The following is a 17,749-nucleotide window of genomic DNA, read 5'->3' as shown; positions in this document are numbered from 1 at the left end:
TTTCCAATTTGCTTTTTTTACAATGACTGATGAAAATGCCTAAGCTTTTTTTTCTCAGATTCTTTTTTCACACCACGCCAAAAAAAATTACACTCATTTGAAAAAAAAAATAATTTTGTAATTTTTTATGACTGGTCGGAACATTCTGTGCTACTGGCACATTAACTGGCTTTTCTTGTTTTTCAGTGGTTTTATTCATCAACCGCCCTTTATCACGAAAACTTGAAAAAAAATCAAAACAAAAAAAAACATTTCGAAAACAGTTCGAATATTATATTTTTATTGAAATGTTTTGACTTTCAATTGTCAAAGTGCAGCAACCTGTTCTTTTTGTTTCGAGACTTTCAAAGGAGTTCACTGACTATTTGTGTTTGTGGTGGTTTTGTTCTAACTAGCCATTTTTGTGAAATTTTTTTACTGCAGAGTAACCTGCTATTATTGTTTCTTAAAACAACTTGAAATTTTTTAATTTTTTTTGTGAAGCTATTGGGGTTTGAATTAGCCAATTTGACCAATTTGAGACAAATAACGGGCGATATGTTTCGTTCTAAGCAGCAAAACAACCTGGCTCAAAATTTGTTCCAAATTGAATAGCAGGCTATTTGCGCCAATTGTTACGTTATTATCAGCAAAGTCTATCATTTTGATTTTTAGATTTCGTGTTTAGATGGATAATTTTCAAAAAAATCTGAAAAAAAAGTTTTGTTTTGTTTCGCGTTAAATTTATTTTTAAATAATCATTTTTTCCTAGGCGTTATTTGTGCACTCGGATCGCTCAGGGTTTGTCATGATTTGAGCAGTTTTGTGAGATTTTGAAATAAATTCAGGGAACTTGTAGGAAAGATTCACAAATCTGCGTTGAAACCTTCTGGTTGCGAAGTCATCCCAAGTGGGATTGAGGCCAACTATTTGATCATATTTTTACTTTATTAGGCCCAAAATATATCAGTTTGTACTCTAAATTGAATTTCGGTGAAAATATAAAAAAGATGAAAATAAAAGAAATTTTGTTCCAAAAAGAACATCCTTTAGTTAAGGGGCAAGCGAGACACTCGGGGGGCTTCGCCCTGATCCATGCGATATTGTTCAAGGTATTCATTGTTGCAGGGAAACATTGTGGAGCAAATCTTGTCCTACAGAGTGTTTGTTGAGACATGCGTATCACTGCCATTCCTAGCCTCGGTAAGTAAAAAAACCTCATGCGTATTATTTTCTTGATATCTTAAAAAACCTCATATTTTTGACTTCGAAAGTGAAATTGAAAAGCTTTATATTTAAGCGATTGATGTTTTTCACTTTTTATTTCAAGCGTTTATTTTTTTGGAATTGTTTTTTTATTGTATCATTCAACACGTGGATCCCCTATTTTGGAAGTCTTATGTTTTTCAATCAGTTTTGATGAAGTAAACATGGTTTTTATTGAATCATGTTTTTGTTTCCAGCTGTGCCACCCTCTGTTCCGCTTTCTCTATGTGCCCTCCTTCCTCAACTGCTGGCTGGCCAAACACTTCCTCATGAGCATACTGGTATGTCTGCTTACTGACCTGTCTGCTTACTCGGTTGTCTACTTACTGGCCATACCGTCAGCACTACATGTATCCGAACTCCTTATTTGGATGCACTTTTTCCTTCATTCTTGAGGAAATCAGAAAAGTCATCATTAAACATTTTTTCTTCGCAGAAGTGACTGAATTTTTTCCCAAGACGGGCAAAAATTCAATGTTAATATCTAAAATCATTCAAATCAGGGTTTCATTTAGAATTTTAGCAAGAGAAGGAGCGGATTTTCGACAAACCAACCAAACACTTATCGATTTTTTTTATTTGTCCAAAGCTTAAGTATCAATAGGCTTTTTCCAATGTGTGAATATGCTTGTTTGAAACAGTTGCTGACCTGTGCTTTCCTGTTTTAGTACATGGAACCCATTGCGTTTTCGTCCATGCAGCGACTGCTGATGAAGTTGATCACATTCATTTGTTGTCTCGCATTCACATGGTGAGACAAATTATACTTTTCTTCACTAGGAGTTTCAAAAAAAATACAATTTGAGCTTTCAATTTTTTTGGAGACTGCGGGGATCGAACTCTAGACCCCAGAATTTACACACAATTTTTAGCATGTGTGGCATCCACTATCTGGAGCGAATTCAAGACAGGAGTGGCGATGAACAGTACGACTTCTTCAACTCCTTCTGGTTCGTCATCGTCACATTCTCCACAGTCGGCTACGGGGACTTGTACCCCATTGGATGGATCTCGAAACTGTTCGTCATATTCACCATTGGACTCGCGCTCATCTTCATTCCTGTACAGGTATAACTTGCACCATTCTTCTAGCAGACATAAAAAAAATGTTATTTCTTTGCCTGAAACTTGAAGTGTTTGTATAACCATTAAGAGAGCCCTGCTTTCGTTTGCTTAGCTGGAGTCACTGTCGTTCGCGTGGGATGAGAAGCAGAAGTTGGGGGGCAACTACAGCCACAGGAGGGCTGAGAAGGAGCAGCACGTGGTGTTGTGCACCTCCTTTGTCACAGAGGACATCCTGCACGACTTCATGAACGAGTTCTACGCATACCCAAAACTCAAGGTCATCTCTCAGCTGTTGTTTTCATAAACTGTTCTTTATTTCAGTTAGGACAGTGGATTTTGTTAGCTAAACTATTTAGCCCTATGGTTCCAAGTGAACAGTTTCCACCCCCACAAGGATCTAATTCCGCGGTTTAAAATACACGAATTTTGTGTCTTTTACCAAAGCTATCCCCTCTCCCCTTCTCCAATAGGATGGGAGAATATATGTCAAGATCCATGACAGTTGCTTAGAAATTAATTAATTCGAAAATGCTGAATTTGAAAATTTCGTCTTTTTGTTTCTTATTAAACCAGCTAAATGAGTTTCGAGCTCTCCTAAAACACACTAAAATGACCCAAAGTTTTCGGCGCGCGTTTCCTCAAAATTTTTGGCGCTCGCTTTTTTCTCAAAATTTTTTACGCTCGCTTCCCTCTCGTTTTTTTTTCGGCGCGCACTTCTCAAAATTAGATAGTGTATATTGACGGCAAAGAGGCCTTTAGACAATTTTTTTGAATGGTCGACCAATAATAAATCGTAATTTGTGTGTTTATATTCCGTGTATCTGCAGTCCGAGCTGTTACGTAACAGTAGCTGTAACTGTTATAGAACTATTACGTCATACTGCTGTGTCCCCTGGAGTTCGATGGTAAGATCAACGCGATGCTGGAGAACCCCAGCTGGAGCCAGAGGGTGATCTACATCCAGGGCAGTGCTCTCAGAGTATCCGATCTCATTCGGGCGAAGGTGCACTACGCCGAAAGCTGTTTCATATTCTCATCTCGCAATGTGAAGGATAGGCGAAGAGAGGTCGGTTAACGTTAATTTGTCAGCTCTTCAAACTTTGAAAAAAAAGGCGTTCTATCCTGCTTAAGCCAGCAAAAAGTTTTTAAGATTGGTTAATCGTCCAAATTGACAAAAAAAATTTATTAACTAAAAAAGTCTATGGCTAGCAACATTTAAAAATTGTTCAAACATTGATTTGTAAATTTGGTGGCGCTTCCATTCGAGTTTGTAGCTCGAAAATTTGAATTAACAAAATAAATTGACAAAATAATGAACTAACTAAAAAATTCTATGCTAGCAAAAGATTTGTTAAAACCTTTGTTTAAAGATTGATTTGTAAATTTGGTCACAGAACGCGCGAAATTTTCCTCGTAAATGGATCAGTCACGCCAAAAAAATGAGCTTCAAGCTTTGCAGAATTAGTACATCTAGTAAGCTCTAATGAATGTGGCAATCAATCAAAACTGCAGAATCGTAGAACTGGGTGATTTTTGCAAACTATCAAACTCTGATTCGATTGGTTTGAATATGTCGAATTTCATCTAAATTTTTTCGAATTCATGGCTATAGACAGTAATTCATTATGTAAAAGACAAAGCGTATGCAGTACCTTTTTTGACGGGCTTGACTTGAAAAAAACTGCTGAACTTTTTTGTTGAGTTGTTTGTCTTGTTGCTTAAACTTTATTTTCCGCTAATTTCCTCCTCCTCTCAAAACACGGGCTACTGATTGTAGGACGAGGCCACAATTCTCCGCACGTGGGCCATAAAGGACTTCGCCTCCCATGTGCCCCTGTACGTGCAAGTGTTGCAACCAGAACACAAACAGCTGGTGATGGCGGCCAATTACGTCATCTGCGAAGATGAGCTCAAGTATGCAATTCTGGCCAGCAACTGTCTCTGTCCCGCCATGTCCACTTACATCAGTCTACTTGTTCACACTCTGCAGGGCAGGTAAATACCCAAAAATGGCCGAATGCTGACTTTTAAAAAACTTCCATAAATGGCATTTTGGACCATTTTTGGCGCGTGCTCTCCCTCCCTTCAAATTTGATGAGAGTTGGCCCATAAGAAGGCATTGGTAAAATTTTAAGTTGGTCGGCCAAATCCGATGTTGTAGGTCATGGGGTCAAACCACTTGCCCGGTCGGAAGTGGTCCATATTTTGGTCATATTTTCATGGAGAGGGCTGAAGGAGTCCAATGTTTAGAAAAACGATCTGAATGAGCCCAATTTTCGGTCCTTTATTTGCCATTGAAGGGTATGAATGAGCCCAATTTTCATGAATGAGGGTATGAATGAGCCCAATTTTCATGAATGAGGGTATGAATGAGCCCAATTTTCATGAATGAGGGTATGAATGAGCCCAATTTTCATGAATGAGGGTATGAATGAGCGTACGATTGTGTGCTATCAATTGGGCGCTAATGGGTTTATTTTTTCGTAATAAATAGAGGACCAATCGTACTAAAAATTAGATTCATTCAGCCCCTTTTCATCGAAAGTTTTATTTAAAAATTTTGACCCGGGTTTAGTGTTTGCAACTTGTATCTATATTTCCAGAATACATGTCAAACATACAGTATGATCCCCCTTGGTAAATATTTTACTATTTAATATGCTCATGATTGGTCTTTTAAAACGTATAAGTGTTTATGACATGCATTTTTTAATATTTTATATGTCATCTGTTGCTACAATAGTACAAGTATGATAACTGAGAACCTGAAATAGAAATAGGCCCCTAGAAAACAGCCAAGTGAGACGCAGAAGTCATCAGAAAATTGATCCACATATATTTCATTAAGTTTTGAAAGGTAACGAAGGTAGTTTAAAAATTGCAATAACCATATTTCATAATTTTTTCAAGAATCCGATTTTCAATCATGTGTAAACTTTTTCCCTAACAGTCCAGATACTGCAAAAAGCATCAAATTACGGTCGATTAAAATAACAGAAAAATGCTTTTTCAGTCATAATTTGTGCTACAATGAAACTTAAAGAGAATTTTTTTTTGAGGTCTAAGAAAAGGGTTGAAGTTTATGGTATTTAGTCTAATTTAGAGCGAAGATTGATGAACTGGATCATTTTTTGGGAAGAGAAGCCGGTTGGCATAGTAGCAGCACAAAATGCTTTGGTCACAAAATTTATGGTACTATATTTACTTTTTTTTTCCATAGAACTTTTTGAAATTCCTAATTAAAATATAAGTAAGTCCAGATGCTCCAAAAAATCCCTTATAAAATTTGGGTAAATTACCTGAGGAGAGTAATACACCAATTGTTAGTAAGGGTAGTTTTAAGGGTTGAGTCAAAGGAGTCGGGCAATAAGAAAGCAAAAGTGTCAGAAAACACTTGAAGGAAGGAAGCAATGAAGGAAGCAAAGGGCCAAGAAAGGCTCGGAAGGAATATACAAGGCGTCAGATAAGACTCGGAAGGAATGAATGAATGAGTAGGGAAAGACTCGGAAACGAACAACAAATGGGTCGAGAAAGACTCGGAAAGGAATGAAACATTGAGTCAGAAAAGACTCGGAAAGGAACGCAAAAGGCAATAAAGACTCTGAACGGAATGAAAATGAGTCGGGAAAACTGAAGTTTTTTCATAAATGAGTCACAAAAGACTCGGAATAGCAAAGCAACAAAAAACGAATTGAAAGGGGAAAATTGATGAAAATAACTTAATACATTATTCAAAGTAAATGAAGCTATGAACAATTGAAACGTTTAAAGTTTACATGGGTTAGAAATCAAGAGCAATAATTGATCTTTTTTTTTTTTTAAAATGTAAATCAAATAAACTGCGATTAACTGTAAATAAATGAAATAATATTGTAATGGGGAAGTACTATAACAAGATATAATAAACCGCAGACGTAAAAACTGGGGAGGAAAAACAGTAACTAACCATAAATTTTTGGTTGTGGGGGAATAAAAAACACAGTGTAACGAGCTAATCAAAACTTTTTCGGGGCGCCAATATAAAATTGGCGCCCCGAAAAAGTTTTGATTAGCTCGTTACACTGTGTTTTTTATTCTTAGCTTTCTTAGATACTTTCTTAGATACTTTCTTAGATTCTTAGCTTTCTTAGCTTTCTTAGCTTTCTTAGCTTTCTTAGCTTTCTTAGATAGTGGTAGCTGCGTAACTCTACTACTGGACCCAGTGGCAACTCAACTAGGCTTGGACGTCAACAAGAAGCACTCACTTCCCATATCTGGATATCATGAGACCAAGTCAGTTCAAGTTACATCTGTGGATGTACAAATTAGACCATACAAAAGCACATCGACTCCAATGACGCTCGATGACGTACTCACGGTAGATGAAAATAATTTGGCCCCAGTTGATATTTTTCAACTAAACGCAATGTGCAACAATTTTCCACATTTAAAGCATGTTAAATACCCGGACTTAAACGACAATAGCATATCGCTAGTCATCGGAAACAACAATCCAGAATATCATGAGATCAAAAATACCGTTTATGGCCCCAAGAATGTTCCCTGGGCTATCGAAACCCTTTTGGGATGGACATGCACAGGTCGGAACAAAACGCAATATAATTCCGTTCCATCTGTTCCGGTGAACTTCACACAAGTTCATTCACACAATAACTTAGATGAAAAATTATACCAGAAAGTTCTCAACTGGATGAAAATAGAAAACACAGGCATCGCTTCTTCAAAACGCTCGCACTCCAAATCGGATAAAAGAGCAATCGATTTTCTCGAAAACTCTTGTACTTTAGTAGATGGTCACTATCAAATTGACCTTCTTTGGAAAGAGGATACTGATCTTCCAAATAACCGTTGGCTAGCTGAAAAGCAACTCAACAGCCTCGAATTTCGCCTTAAAAGTAAACCTGATTTAAGGGAGAAATACCGCGCAACAGTCATCACTGACTTAGAAAAAGGCTTTGTCACCAAAATAGATGGAAAACATGACACTGCAATCAAATCTTGGTATTTGCCGCATCATCCAGTGACAAATGTCAACAAACCAGACAAAGTTAGACGAGTCTCAAATGCTTCCAGCATTTTTCAGGGTAAATCCCTCAACTCGAGTTTGCTCAAAGGGCCCGATCTTTTGTGCAACTTAACAGGTCTCATAATTCGCCTTCGACAAAATAAAATAGCAATATCTGCTGACATAGATGCTATGTTTATGCAAGTGCTAGTCAGCCCAAAGGATAGACCTTTTCTAAGATACCTTTGGAAAGAAAATGGTAAATTAGAAACTCACGAATATACACGACACATTTTCGGTGCCACAGACTCACCATGCGTGGCTTGCTACGCAGTACGACGATGTGCATCAGACAGTAAAAACGACTTTCCTCTGGCTTCTGAAATCATTCAACGGAATATCTACATGGATGATTTGTATGTCACTTCGTCAACGGTAGAAGAAGCCCTCCAACAAATGACACAACTACGAGGATCTTTATCTCGAGGTGGATTCAACTTGAATAAGTGGAACTCAAACAGTAAACCATTCCTGGATTCAATTGATCCAAATATTTTAGTCAGCCCTAATGATCCAACGCCTAAACATCAACGAGTTCTCGGTGTTCACTGGAATACCAACACTGACTGCTACTTCATCGATAACAAAAAGTTTGTAAAAATTCTACGTATTGGCATTGCTACGCAACGGAAACTCCTGAAGTATACCGCTTCTTTATTTGACCCACTCGGAATAGTGGCTCCATTGACAATTCGGATTCGAAAAGTTCTCCAATCTGTTTGGTCACAAGGTGTTAAGTGGGATACTCCATTAGACACGGATAAACTTCCCGATTTCAAACTTTGGGTAGACGAAATGGAAAATTTCGAAACTGTTTCATTCCAAAGGAACTTCTTTGATAAAGAAAACCCTGCTTCAATCCAGCTTCACACGTTTTGTGATGCATCAGAATTCGCTCTCGCTGCTGTTTGCTACCTAAGAATAGTCTACAGCGACGGCTCCACATCTTTGAAGTTTATAATAGGAAAGACAAGAGTCGCTCCTATGAAACGTGTTACAATTCCCAATCTCGAGTTGCAAGCTGCAGTATATGCTGCCCAACTATCGCTCTTTGTTTCAGAGGAAATTGACCTCAAAGTTGAAAAAACTTATTTCTGGTCTGACAGTACTACTGTTTTGTATTGGCTGCGAACACCTGAAATACGACACAAAATTTTCGTCGCTAATCGGCTTCAGAAAATTTTAGACGTTTCTAAACCTGAACAGTGGTTTCACGTTCCAACTCTGCTAAATCCTGCTGACGACGGTACCAGAGGATACATTGCTTTAGAAATGACCTCAAGCTGTCGGTGGCTACTAGGACCGGAATTTCTGTTGAACGATTCTTCTCAATGGCCTTCACAGGAAAACATTCGGCTTGAGAACATTCCTGTATTCGTTACTTCATTAGAGTCTAAATTTGAGCCTATATTTGACATCAAACGCTTCAGCAACTGGAAAAGACTAATACGGACAGTTGCATACTGCTTCTTATTCGCAGAAAATCTCAAACGGAAGATCAACAAACAGTCGAAGGTCGATCTTCAACTCTTGCATCTAACGAAATCGCACTTTCTCATAATTAAAACTGCCCAAAGGACAGATTTTGTCTCTGAAATTTCAGACATCAAAAAAGAAAAACCAATTGAAGGCAAAAGTAGACTTCGAACATTAGCACCGTTTGTGGACAACTTCGGTATCCTGCGTTCTCGTGGACGTCTCACGCGTGCCCCTATCATGCTATCAGCTAGATATCCAATCATTCTCGCTGGTGAAAACCCCAATGTTCGCCTGCTGTTAGCTAACATCCATGTTCTACATTCCCACTGCGGAAAGGAACAAGCAATTGCCATAGCACAGGAAAACTACTGGATTCTTCGCTGCCGCGTCATGCTGAAAAGTATCATACACAGTTGTATACCCTGCAGAAGAATGCAACAACAAGTCGACTACCCTCAGATGTCAGATCTTCCAATTGATCGACTGCCATCAAAAAATCATTTTCCTTTTGCAACGACTGGATTGGACTACGTTGGACCTTTTCCCATCATCCTTCAAGGAAAACAATACCAAGCGTATATTTTACTGTTCACATGCTTAGTGATCAGAGCTGTGCATCTTGAAATCTCATTAGGACTATCGACAGACAGCACTCTTCTTTGTATCAGACGCTTTTTTGCCCGGCGAGGAAAACCATCGAAAATGGTTTCTGATTGTGGGACAAGTTTTGTGGGCTCCAATTCTGAGCTGAAGAAATGTCTAGACAACTTGGAAAAGAACAAAGAATTTGTGGAAAGCATCAATCAGCTGGACGTATCACTCGAATGGAAATTCAACCCTTCTGCGGCCCCTCATTTTGGTGGTTCTTGGAAACGACTAGTTCAGATATTTAAACTTTCCCTGTACAAAGTCATCGGATCAAGAACACTCTCCTATGAAACACTGGCTACTTTCACGACCGAAATTGAATCAACCATGAATTCACGACCTTTAACCAATGTGTCTGACGACATCAAAGATGATCTGCCTCTCACTCCCAACCATTTCCTTCTTGGTCGTGGAACTCCAAATTTACCGCCTGGTATCTTCAAGGACAAGGATTTATCTCTGTCAAAATCATGGAAAGCATCCCAACTACTCGCAGATCACTTCTGGAATCGCTTTCTTCGAGAGTACTTACCAGGTCAGCAGAAATGATCAAAGTGGACTTCTGCGACTTCCAATTTGCAACCCGACGACATGGTCTGGATGTTGGAGGATTTTACACCTCGTGGACTGTGGCCTCTTGCTAAAGTGGTGGAAACCTTTCCTGGACAAGATGGAATAGTCCGCTCAGTGAAGCTGAAAACGCCAACTGGATTCAAAGTTCGACCTGTGGTCAAATTGAGCCGCGTTTTCCCAGTTTCGCAGTAACCAAGCTCCAAATAGCTAACCAACCAAATAATCACGCAACTCAGCCTTCAACATATCAACTCGACAAAGATGAACAAATCTACGACTCGTCAATTCAACTAAGACAATCAGCTCAACGATAGACAAACCAAGATGAAGATGAAAAAGAACAATTTCTGGTTCCCTTATCTACTGGTTCCCTTATCTTTGTATTTTACCGTATCCTTACTATTTTATTCAATACTTTATTTGCAAGCTCTGCAAATGTGGGCGGGTGTTAATTGTAAACAATTAAGGTCACCTTTCTCTCAACTTGACTTTTGACATTACAGCCAAGCTGACTGACTCGTTTCTCTCAACTTTTCAAAAACAGCATGACTTACAAGGAAATGACAAACTTTCAGGTAAAATAATGTTTCAATTTATACGAAAACTCGGGATTAATATCAACTTTTCTGAATAACCCCCTTATTAACAGTTCCCCTTTTCTAACGTTCGCCTTTTAGTATTCCCCGTACCATGTAATATAATATCCCTATTTATGATATTATATTTACCTTAGTTTTATCCCTGATTTACTATTGTATTATTTTTCATGTACTTACTCAACTGATGCCCAACTGCATGGAACTCCTTTGACTCAACCCTTAAAACTACCCTTACTAACAATTGGTGTATTACTCTCCTCAGGTAATTTACCCAAATTTTATATCCCTCAATCCCATTTGAGGCACAAATTTACGTCGAACAACGAAAGCAATCTTTTAGGCATGATATTACTCCCAAAAATGGGCGAGGCCTTCACAAGTGTTAGTGCTAATTGCAACGCTGCGCAGCTTATTTGACAATATATAATGGAAACAAACTTAGGAACTAGTTTTGTCGAGGGATCAAACAAGTAAGCTAGTTAGCAGAAAAAACATTCGCTTAATTGAAAAAAAAACAATTGATAATGTTTTTTTATTTTATGTGAGGAGGAATGCAGGGGAAAATGTGTTTTTTGGGGGTTTATCACTTTGGCATTAAAGCGTTACATATTACGTAGTTTGGTTGAAACTCATTACAATCAAATATTTCTTGATCCACGTTCCACTATCCGAGCGTAAATTTGCCTAGAAACAAAGCACCATGTATAATCGACTCTGAAATTGATTTTGCAATTTAGTTTTGGAGAAAAATATGGTTGAGAGAATTTTTTAAAAATGTATCATACTATCTTCTACAATTTTTTTTGGAAGATCTGAAATGATGTTGTAAAAAACAAAATTAATTTCTTCTATAAAAAGTCATCAAAACAAAAAGTAAGAAAACCAACTTGAATTTTAATTGAACAAATTGCTTTTTGCAGAAGCTTGTGTACATAATCAATTTCAAAAAAAAATTCAGAAAATACGTATTTGAACAAGACTGCTTGTATCAGGACAAAGCCCAGAATGTTCCGGCAGTACTATTATGATAGAGTGGTCCCATGAGAATAACCGGGTCTCCAGAAAAAGACACTTAGAGCTCTCAAATTGTATAAAGTTACAATTTCCCTATTCAGAAAAATCGTCGAAGCGTGTTTTCAAACAATTTTTCTGTTTCGATACTTCGTGAAATTTCCCCCTCCCCGTTTTACGGTGTTAATTTAAAACAAAAATTGCCTAAATTGAGTTTTGATGACAAAAATTTAAACTAAGTTATGGTAATAAACCGTAAAATAAGTTAAAGTGAGCTTATTTCTTGATATTATAATAATTACAATTTTTAGTCTGAAAATTTTAATCTGAGTCAAACTGTTTCGCGAAAATTTGAAAACGAATATTTTAGACACAAACTAGTAAATTATAAACTTGCGAAAAGCATGCGGGACCTGTTTATCAGAGTTATTTTTTCGAAAGACCACCCTATCATAGTAGTACTATTCCGGCTGCCCTTCAACTGGTCTCGAATAGTTTTTGGTATATCCAATATTGGCAAAAACATATAATTTAGGCTCATAATTGCAACTTTTGAGTGTTAAAAGTTTAGTCGTGTATGAAATCAATGAGACCGATTAGCTTGCTCCAATTCAATTTGAAAGGTTTTGCAGTGTGGGATTACATGCATAGCCACGTGTAAAGTATAAAAGGTGCAGTGTAAATTGTGGAAAGATACTATACTGGTATGCAGAACCGGCTGGGACTATACAGATCAAGGGATCTATCCCGTAAGTGAGCAACGAATTTTGCGAAATGCTCTGAATAAAAAACACCCCGAGCAATCTTCGAAAATCAGAACAAAAGTAAACCAAAATAATCGCAAAATTTTAATAAAATTTAAATAAAAAAATTAGTCAAAAATAATCAAAAAATTTCAAATGTCATTTGGTTAAATACATATACTGATATAATCGATACACCGGTTACGTTTATATTTTATTAAACACAATTTTCTTTTTGTACCTACTCAATAGCATAAAAATAAGTCTATTGTTTAAAGGACAGTGAAAAAAAACAAGACTGTTAACTTCAAACGATTAATTAGTTTAAAAATATGTAAACGCATACATTTTGGACAATATCAAACATCAGAATTGAAATTTTGAACAAAACAACAACAAGCTTGCCCTAATTAAATATGAAACAATTCTGTTGTGCGGGATAATTCGTCACGCAGAAATTGTTTGCGTTACGTTTTTAGAATTTTAATTAAAACCTTCTCATTGTGCATTAGTCACGAGTATGGCCAAATTGGTTAAATTCAAACCCCGGAACTTCAGAAAAAATGATTTGCTCAAAATTTTTTTTATGCTAAAAACTTTTTCGATCGCCGAGTTTTGACCAAATAAAAACCCCCCAAGCATAAATAATCCACACTTTCTTAGAAATGCGGAACGAAAAAAGCTGAGAGTTTGAGCGTGAAAAAGTAAACGGTCAATGACTACTTTTTCAATTGTCGCTGTACTTTCGCCTCTTTACGGCAATAACCGACTCGATGTTTCGTGTAGAGTCAAGAGTCATATCCTCTGTTGGACAGGTAGCAACATTTTGGCGGGACTGAGACGAACATTATTTTGCTGTTTAGGCTATTTGAGTTATGATACTTTAGAAGAAGAATAAATAAACAGTTTTATGATGCTAGACTTCTATGCCGCTTAAGTTGGGGGCGTAACGAATTGCATGAGTGCCGCTATGCTTGCGCAACTAAGAGAATTACTGATTTTGATGCGGCACACCTCAGTTTGAGTTTTAGTTTCAAATTTGAGGAAAAAAAGCTCAATTCTAATTGGACTAAGAACCGTATGCTAAGCGGTACTCATGCAATGCAAGTTGGACGTTGACGTTCCGTTCCCTATTAAATTTGTATGCTTGTCAACTGCACCCCCGATACAACAAAATCTTCAAAATTGATTTTTATCGCAGAAACTCAGTGCGGTATGTTCTTTCAAAATCATAAATTTATTTCAAGTTGGGCTTCCCTTCTAACGGTGCTAGGTAAATGAGAAGACAGAGCATTAAACGACATGGCATTAAGACGACAGCTGAGCGCTAAAACATTTAAAATAAAATGTTTCAATCTAAGCGGTTCATGTTTCTTAGAAATACAATTGAAGAATTCAGTGTAGCGTCGCCTCTAAGTCCAATCAAGGGCGGCTGCTGACTGAAATGCTGTCGTCTTATTTGCCGCACCCCCCCCCCCTTTAAACATTCACAATATTTATCCATTTTTTATCCACGTTCACAATATTTATCCAGTGTACTGAAGAATACTTTTTGTCACTTCATTCATTTTATGTGTATTTTGATTTCCTTAGTTATCAATTATCAGAAAAATTTGTTTTGACAGCAAAACTGGAACAGTTAACTGCTCCTTGGAAGAGTAAGTCACACTAATTGAATGATTAGATATTCTATCTGACTAGTACTAACCAATAAAAAAAAATAGTAACACCATAAAAGTTCACCTTAGTTAACTCTAATTTTTAAAGCTTTTCAGTTTCTTTCATTACATTAACACGTTGCCTATCATAAGAAAATGAATTTTTGCTTCTAAAAAACTTGTTTTTTTTCGCAAGAATTTTTGAAAAAAAATCGAGCACTGTTTGTGAGAATGAAATATGAAAAAATTCGTGTGAATGTCCAAAATTAACAAAATATTGAGTTTTTTTTTGGATTTGGTAATCTGTTAGCCTGATTTTTTTCTTTGGCTGACTTGCACGTGATTCACAGACAGCACAAAACGATTTCTGGATAGACATTAATCTGGAGGAGTTTTCTATAGCATGATTGCAGTTTAGTAGAAGCACGCAAGGCCTGTTTGAACTGAATGATGTTCTCACATGAAAAATCAAATTTTTGTATTAAATATTCGTAATAATTCAGGATTATATTTAATCATTAATCATGGTGATTGATTCTTGGGATAACAGCAACTGACCAAAATGAATTTGCTTTTTTTGTTGGGAATTTTGATCAATTATTTCTAAGATGACCATGCAAGTATCATTCCGACATATAAATTGCTGACCTTGACCTTTGACCTTGTGACCTTTGGTGTGATAGGAATCCTTCGGAGAGCAACGACCAGTGGGAGATGCAGTATGCGAGGAGCACAGCCCAGGAGATCTATGACAAGCCAGTTGGGAAGAGCAAGTTCTTCCAGGAGTACATCGGCTACAACTTCATGGAGGCTGCATTCCTCGCTCACAGAAAGTTAGTCCAACTTACATAACTTTCATAGTTTTGCAATTTTAACCGCTGCCGAAGAGAAATAATTAATCCTTGGATGTGCTCATAGTGATAACGTGATCTTTTTTGTTCTAAAACTTAAATTTCTACAAAATTGTAGACTATCTACCAAGAGCGTAGAAGATCATGGCCTTAGGATCATGGACTATGGATCAAGGCCGTATGATCATGGCCGTATGATCATGCCGTATGATCATGGCCTTAGGATCATGGCCTTAGGACCAGGGCCTTGGTTAATATTTTTTCTTGATAAATTCTCACAGGGAAAAATCACCGCGTCCTCACCTCAAGTAACGACGTCTAACTAGGACACGCACTGATAATATTATTTATTTTGTTTTTGATATCAATGCCATCACAATTTGAATTATAGTGCTTATCAAGTTTTGTATGATCATAAGTTTTCGTGTCCATTTCAGGTACGGCTGCATGACTATTGGGGTGAAGCCAGAGAACGGGCAGCTGATGTTGAATCCTGGCCCCAACCACATCATGAAGGCCTCCGACACCGTCTACTTCTTCTACACCACGAGCGAAGACGAGACTGAAATATCTGTGGTGAGTTCAGAGCTTGTTTGGTGATAGTATTGTTAAAATTGTTGTAGATCTTATTGTTCCGACCATTTTTTTTTCTTTTTTTTACCAGGCAAAACCAGGTACCACAAACAATCATCGGAATGAATTGAGTATATGTCATATTAAAGCCCTTTCAGTCGTGATTCGAACAAAGTTTAAAAAACTTTCAAAAAATTTTCCCCGTGTTTAGAAAAACACGTTTGAAGTTTTAGCGTTTTAGTCTTATTTCGATAAAGGAAAGAGTGCGAGCATGTCTTATGAAAGAAAATGTTTTCTTTATGAAATGAAAAACTATGTTTACTGCAGGAAAAGTTGTTTTAGAAAACTCATTTAGCGCTTCTTTTGCGATAAAAAATTAAAAATATATATTCTGCAAAAAATGGAACAAATTGATTTTTTTTCATTTTTTTGTTTGCTATTTGTTTTTAAGACATCTGCTGTCATTTATGCAGATTTTTAATCATCTACGCGTTCAATTAGTTTTCCCACCATAACACGCACAAAAACTACTTTTATTTGAAAAAAAAAAATGAAAAAAGAACAAAAGTTTTTTAACCCGATGAAGTTTTTTTTTCCAGAGACCCATCTATAGTTTAGGAACCCAACCATCACACTTTTTGGGCAATGCGCTCTTGCCACTCAATTAAAATTGAATTGGATGAAGATGCAGGATATCTGCAACGAGCTTTTTTGTCGATCCGCCAAATTTGTAGCATCAGTAGGTTGAGGGTAGTAAAAAAAATTCACAAAAGGGGACTTTTAGTCTTTTATGGCAAACAGAAATAAATGGGAGCGGTCATCCCCCGTCCTATGCCCTTCTGAATTTCAAGTTCTATTCTGTTGCAGAGGTAGATCCAGGATTTTTCAGTTTTCATTTTTTTAAAAACTTAGTCGATTTTTTGAAAGGTCAACTAACCTATCAAAAGATCGACGAAGTTTTTAAAAATTTTCGATAATCCACCCCACTCAACATTTTCCAAACTTCATTCTGTTTCAGTATTTTGGCCTCTCGTAGCAAATTTAAAGTTCTCAAATTCAAAGCTTGGCGAGAGGTAAGGAAAACAAAACGAGGAGGCCCTATGGAAAAATAAAAAGTTGGTAATTATTAGTAGTCATTGAATCTTTTTGCGTGATAGGTGAGAGGGAACGAGGGAGAGGCGCCTTTGGTGACTAAAAAGAAAACAAGATCGGATTTGGAGGCGAACAACAACACACCACGCACCACTGAGTTGTTCAACAAACTACAACAAGGTCAGTCATACACCCAAATATTGAGATGATGTGTCATAATTATCGAATCCATCTGCACTAAACAATTCATATTTATGTCATCCATTAGCACTTAGGATCATATTTATGTAATCCATCAGTAATGTCGCTCAATTAGTTATTTTCTCACACTTTCAGGGAAAAAATTACAACACTTCAGGTTTTGACTTCGAAGTTGGCAATTCTTATCAGATGATGGTATTATTTTTTATTATGGGGTTGCAGATAGCATCTTGTAAAATGTCTCGAAATCTTCAAAGCGAAAGGTTGTTTACTTCAATCCTTTTTACTTTCGAATGTTTAGCATTCCCTATGAATCAGGCAGTTGGTGGAAACTGTTTCGCTGGTCAGTGTTTGATACTTGATATATGAGCATTTTTTTTGCTGCGCGGGCAATCAAAAGATATAATGAAAATTGGAAGAAAAGTTTGAATGTTAATATTTATCTATATTAACGATTTCTTCAGATCCTTTTGTTGAAACACCTGCTAAATATCTTAAACACAACAACTTATTTCAGTTTAAAGAATAACCGAAAAATGGATTTGGCATATTTTTTTTGAGCTATGATAATTTTAAGAAAGTGTGAAAAGTTTAGGCATTCAAACTTTTTCTAATTTCTTTATCGGTTTGGGTTTTTATGTTGGTTCACATATGCAATGCAATATTTAAACCAGGGACGGATTTAAGTGGGGGCGGGGGATATGGACGCCTTCCTTCAGGGATTCGACCACCTGCCGACCCAAAGGATCCCCCTTTGCACTATTTTGAGATATACATATTTGGTGACGGACATAAAAAAATTTCTAAAGGCGCCAATATATACTAATTTTGAAGGAGGAGCGCATGCCAAAAAAACGCAAATTTTTGGTCAAAATTTTCCAAAAAGTGCCTAAAAACGCCTTTTTTCAACTGTTTTTCAAATTTTGACTGCGGCGCAGAAATTTTT

The 17,749-nt window shown here is 36.9% G+C and overlaps 1 protein-coding gene across 1 annotated transcript in view; it reads left to right on the top strand.

Moving 5' to 3' along the window:
* The window catches only part of LOC134856031 (potassium channel subfamily T member 1-like), a gene marked incomplete at its 5' end in the record, with an annotated part of 60,114 nt that overhangs the window by 16,139 nt on the left and 26,226 nt on the right, over positions 1-17,749 (top strand). Inside the window, 12 exon segments of the mRNA XM_063872402.1 lie at positions 1,108-1,182; positions 1,443-1,526; positions 1,914-1,996; positions 2,118-2,313; positions 2,423-2,587; positions 3,176-3,376; positions 4,088-4,305; positions 14,054-14,086; positions 14,770-14,919; positions 15,375-15,513; positions 16,668-16,782; positions 17,105-17,146. Of these exon segments, the coding sequence (XP_063728472.1) occupies positions 1,108-1,182; positions 1,443-1,526; positions 1,914-1,996; positions 2,118-2,313; positions 2,423-2,587; positions 3,176-3,376; positions 4,088-4,305; positions 14,054-14,086; positions 14,770-14,919; positions 15,375-15,513; positions 16,668-16,782; positions 17,105-17,146 (1,501 nt within the window).

The sequence above is a fragment of the Symsagittifera roscoffensis genome, unplaced genomic scaffold (genome assembly GCF_963678635.1).
Source record: "Symsagittifera roscoffensis unplaced genomic scaffold, txSymRosc1.1 SCAFFOLD_179, whole genome shotgun sequence".
Classification (NCBI taxonomy): Eukaryota; Metazoa; Xenacoelomorpha; order Acoela; family Convolutidae; genus Symsagittifera; species Symsagittifera roscoffensis.
This window is presented reverse-complemented; position numbering and strand designations above follow the sequence as displayed.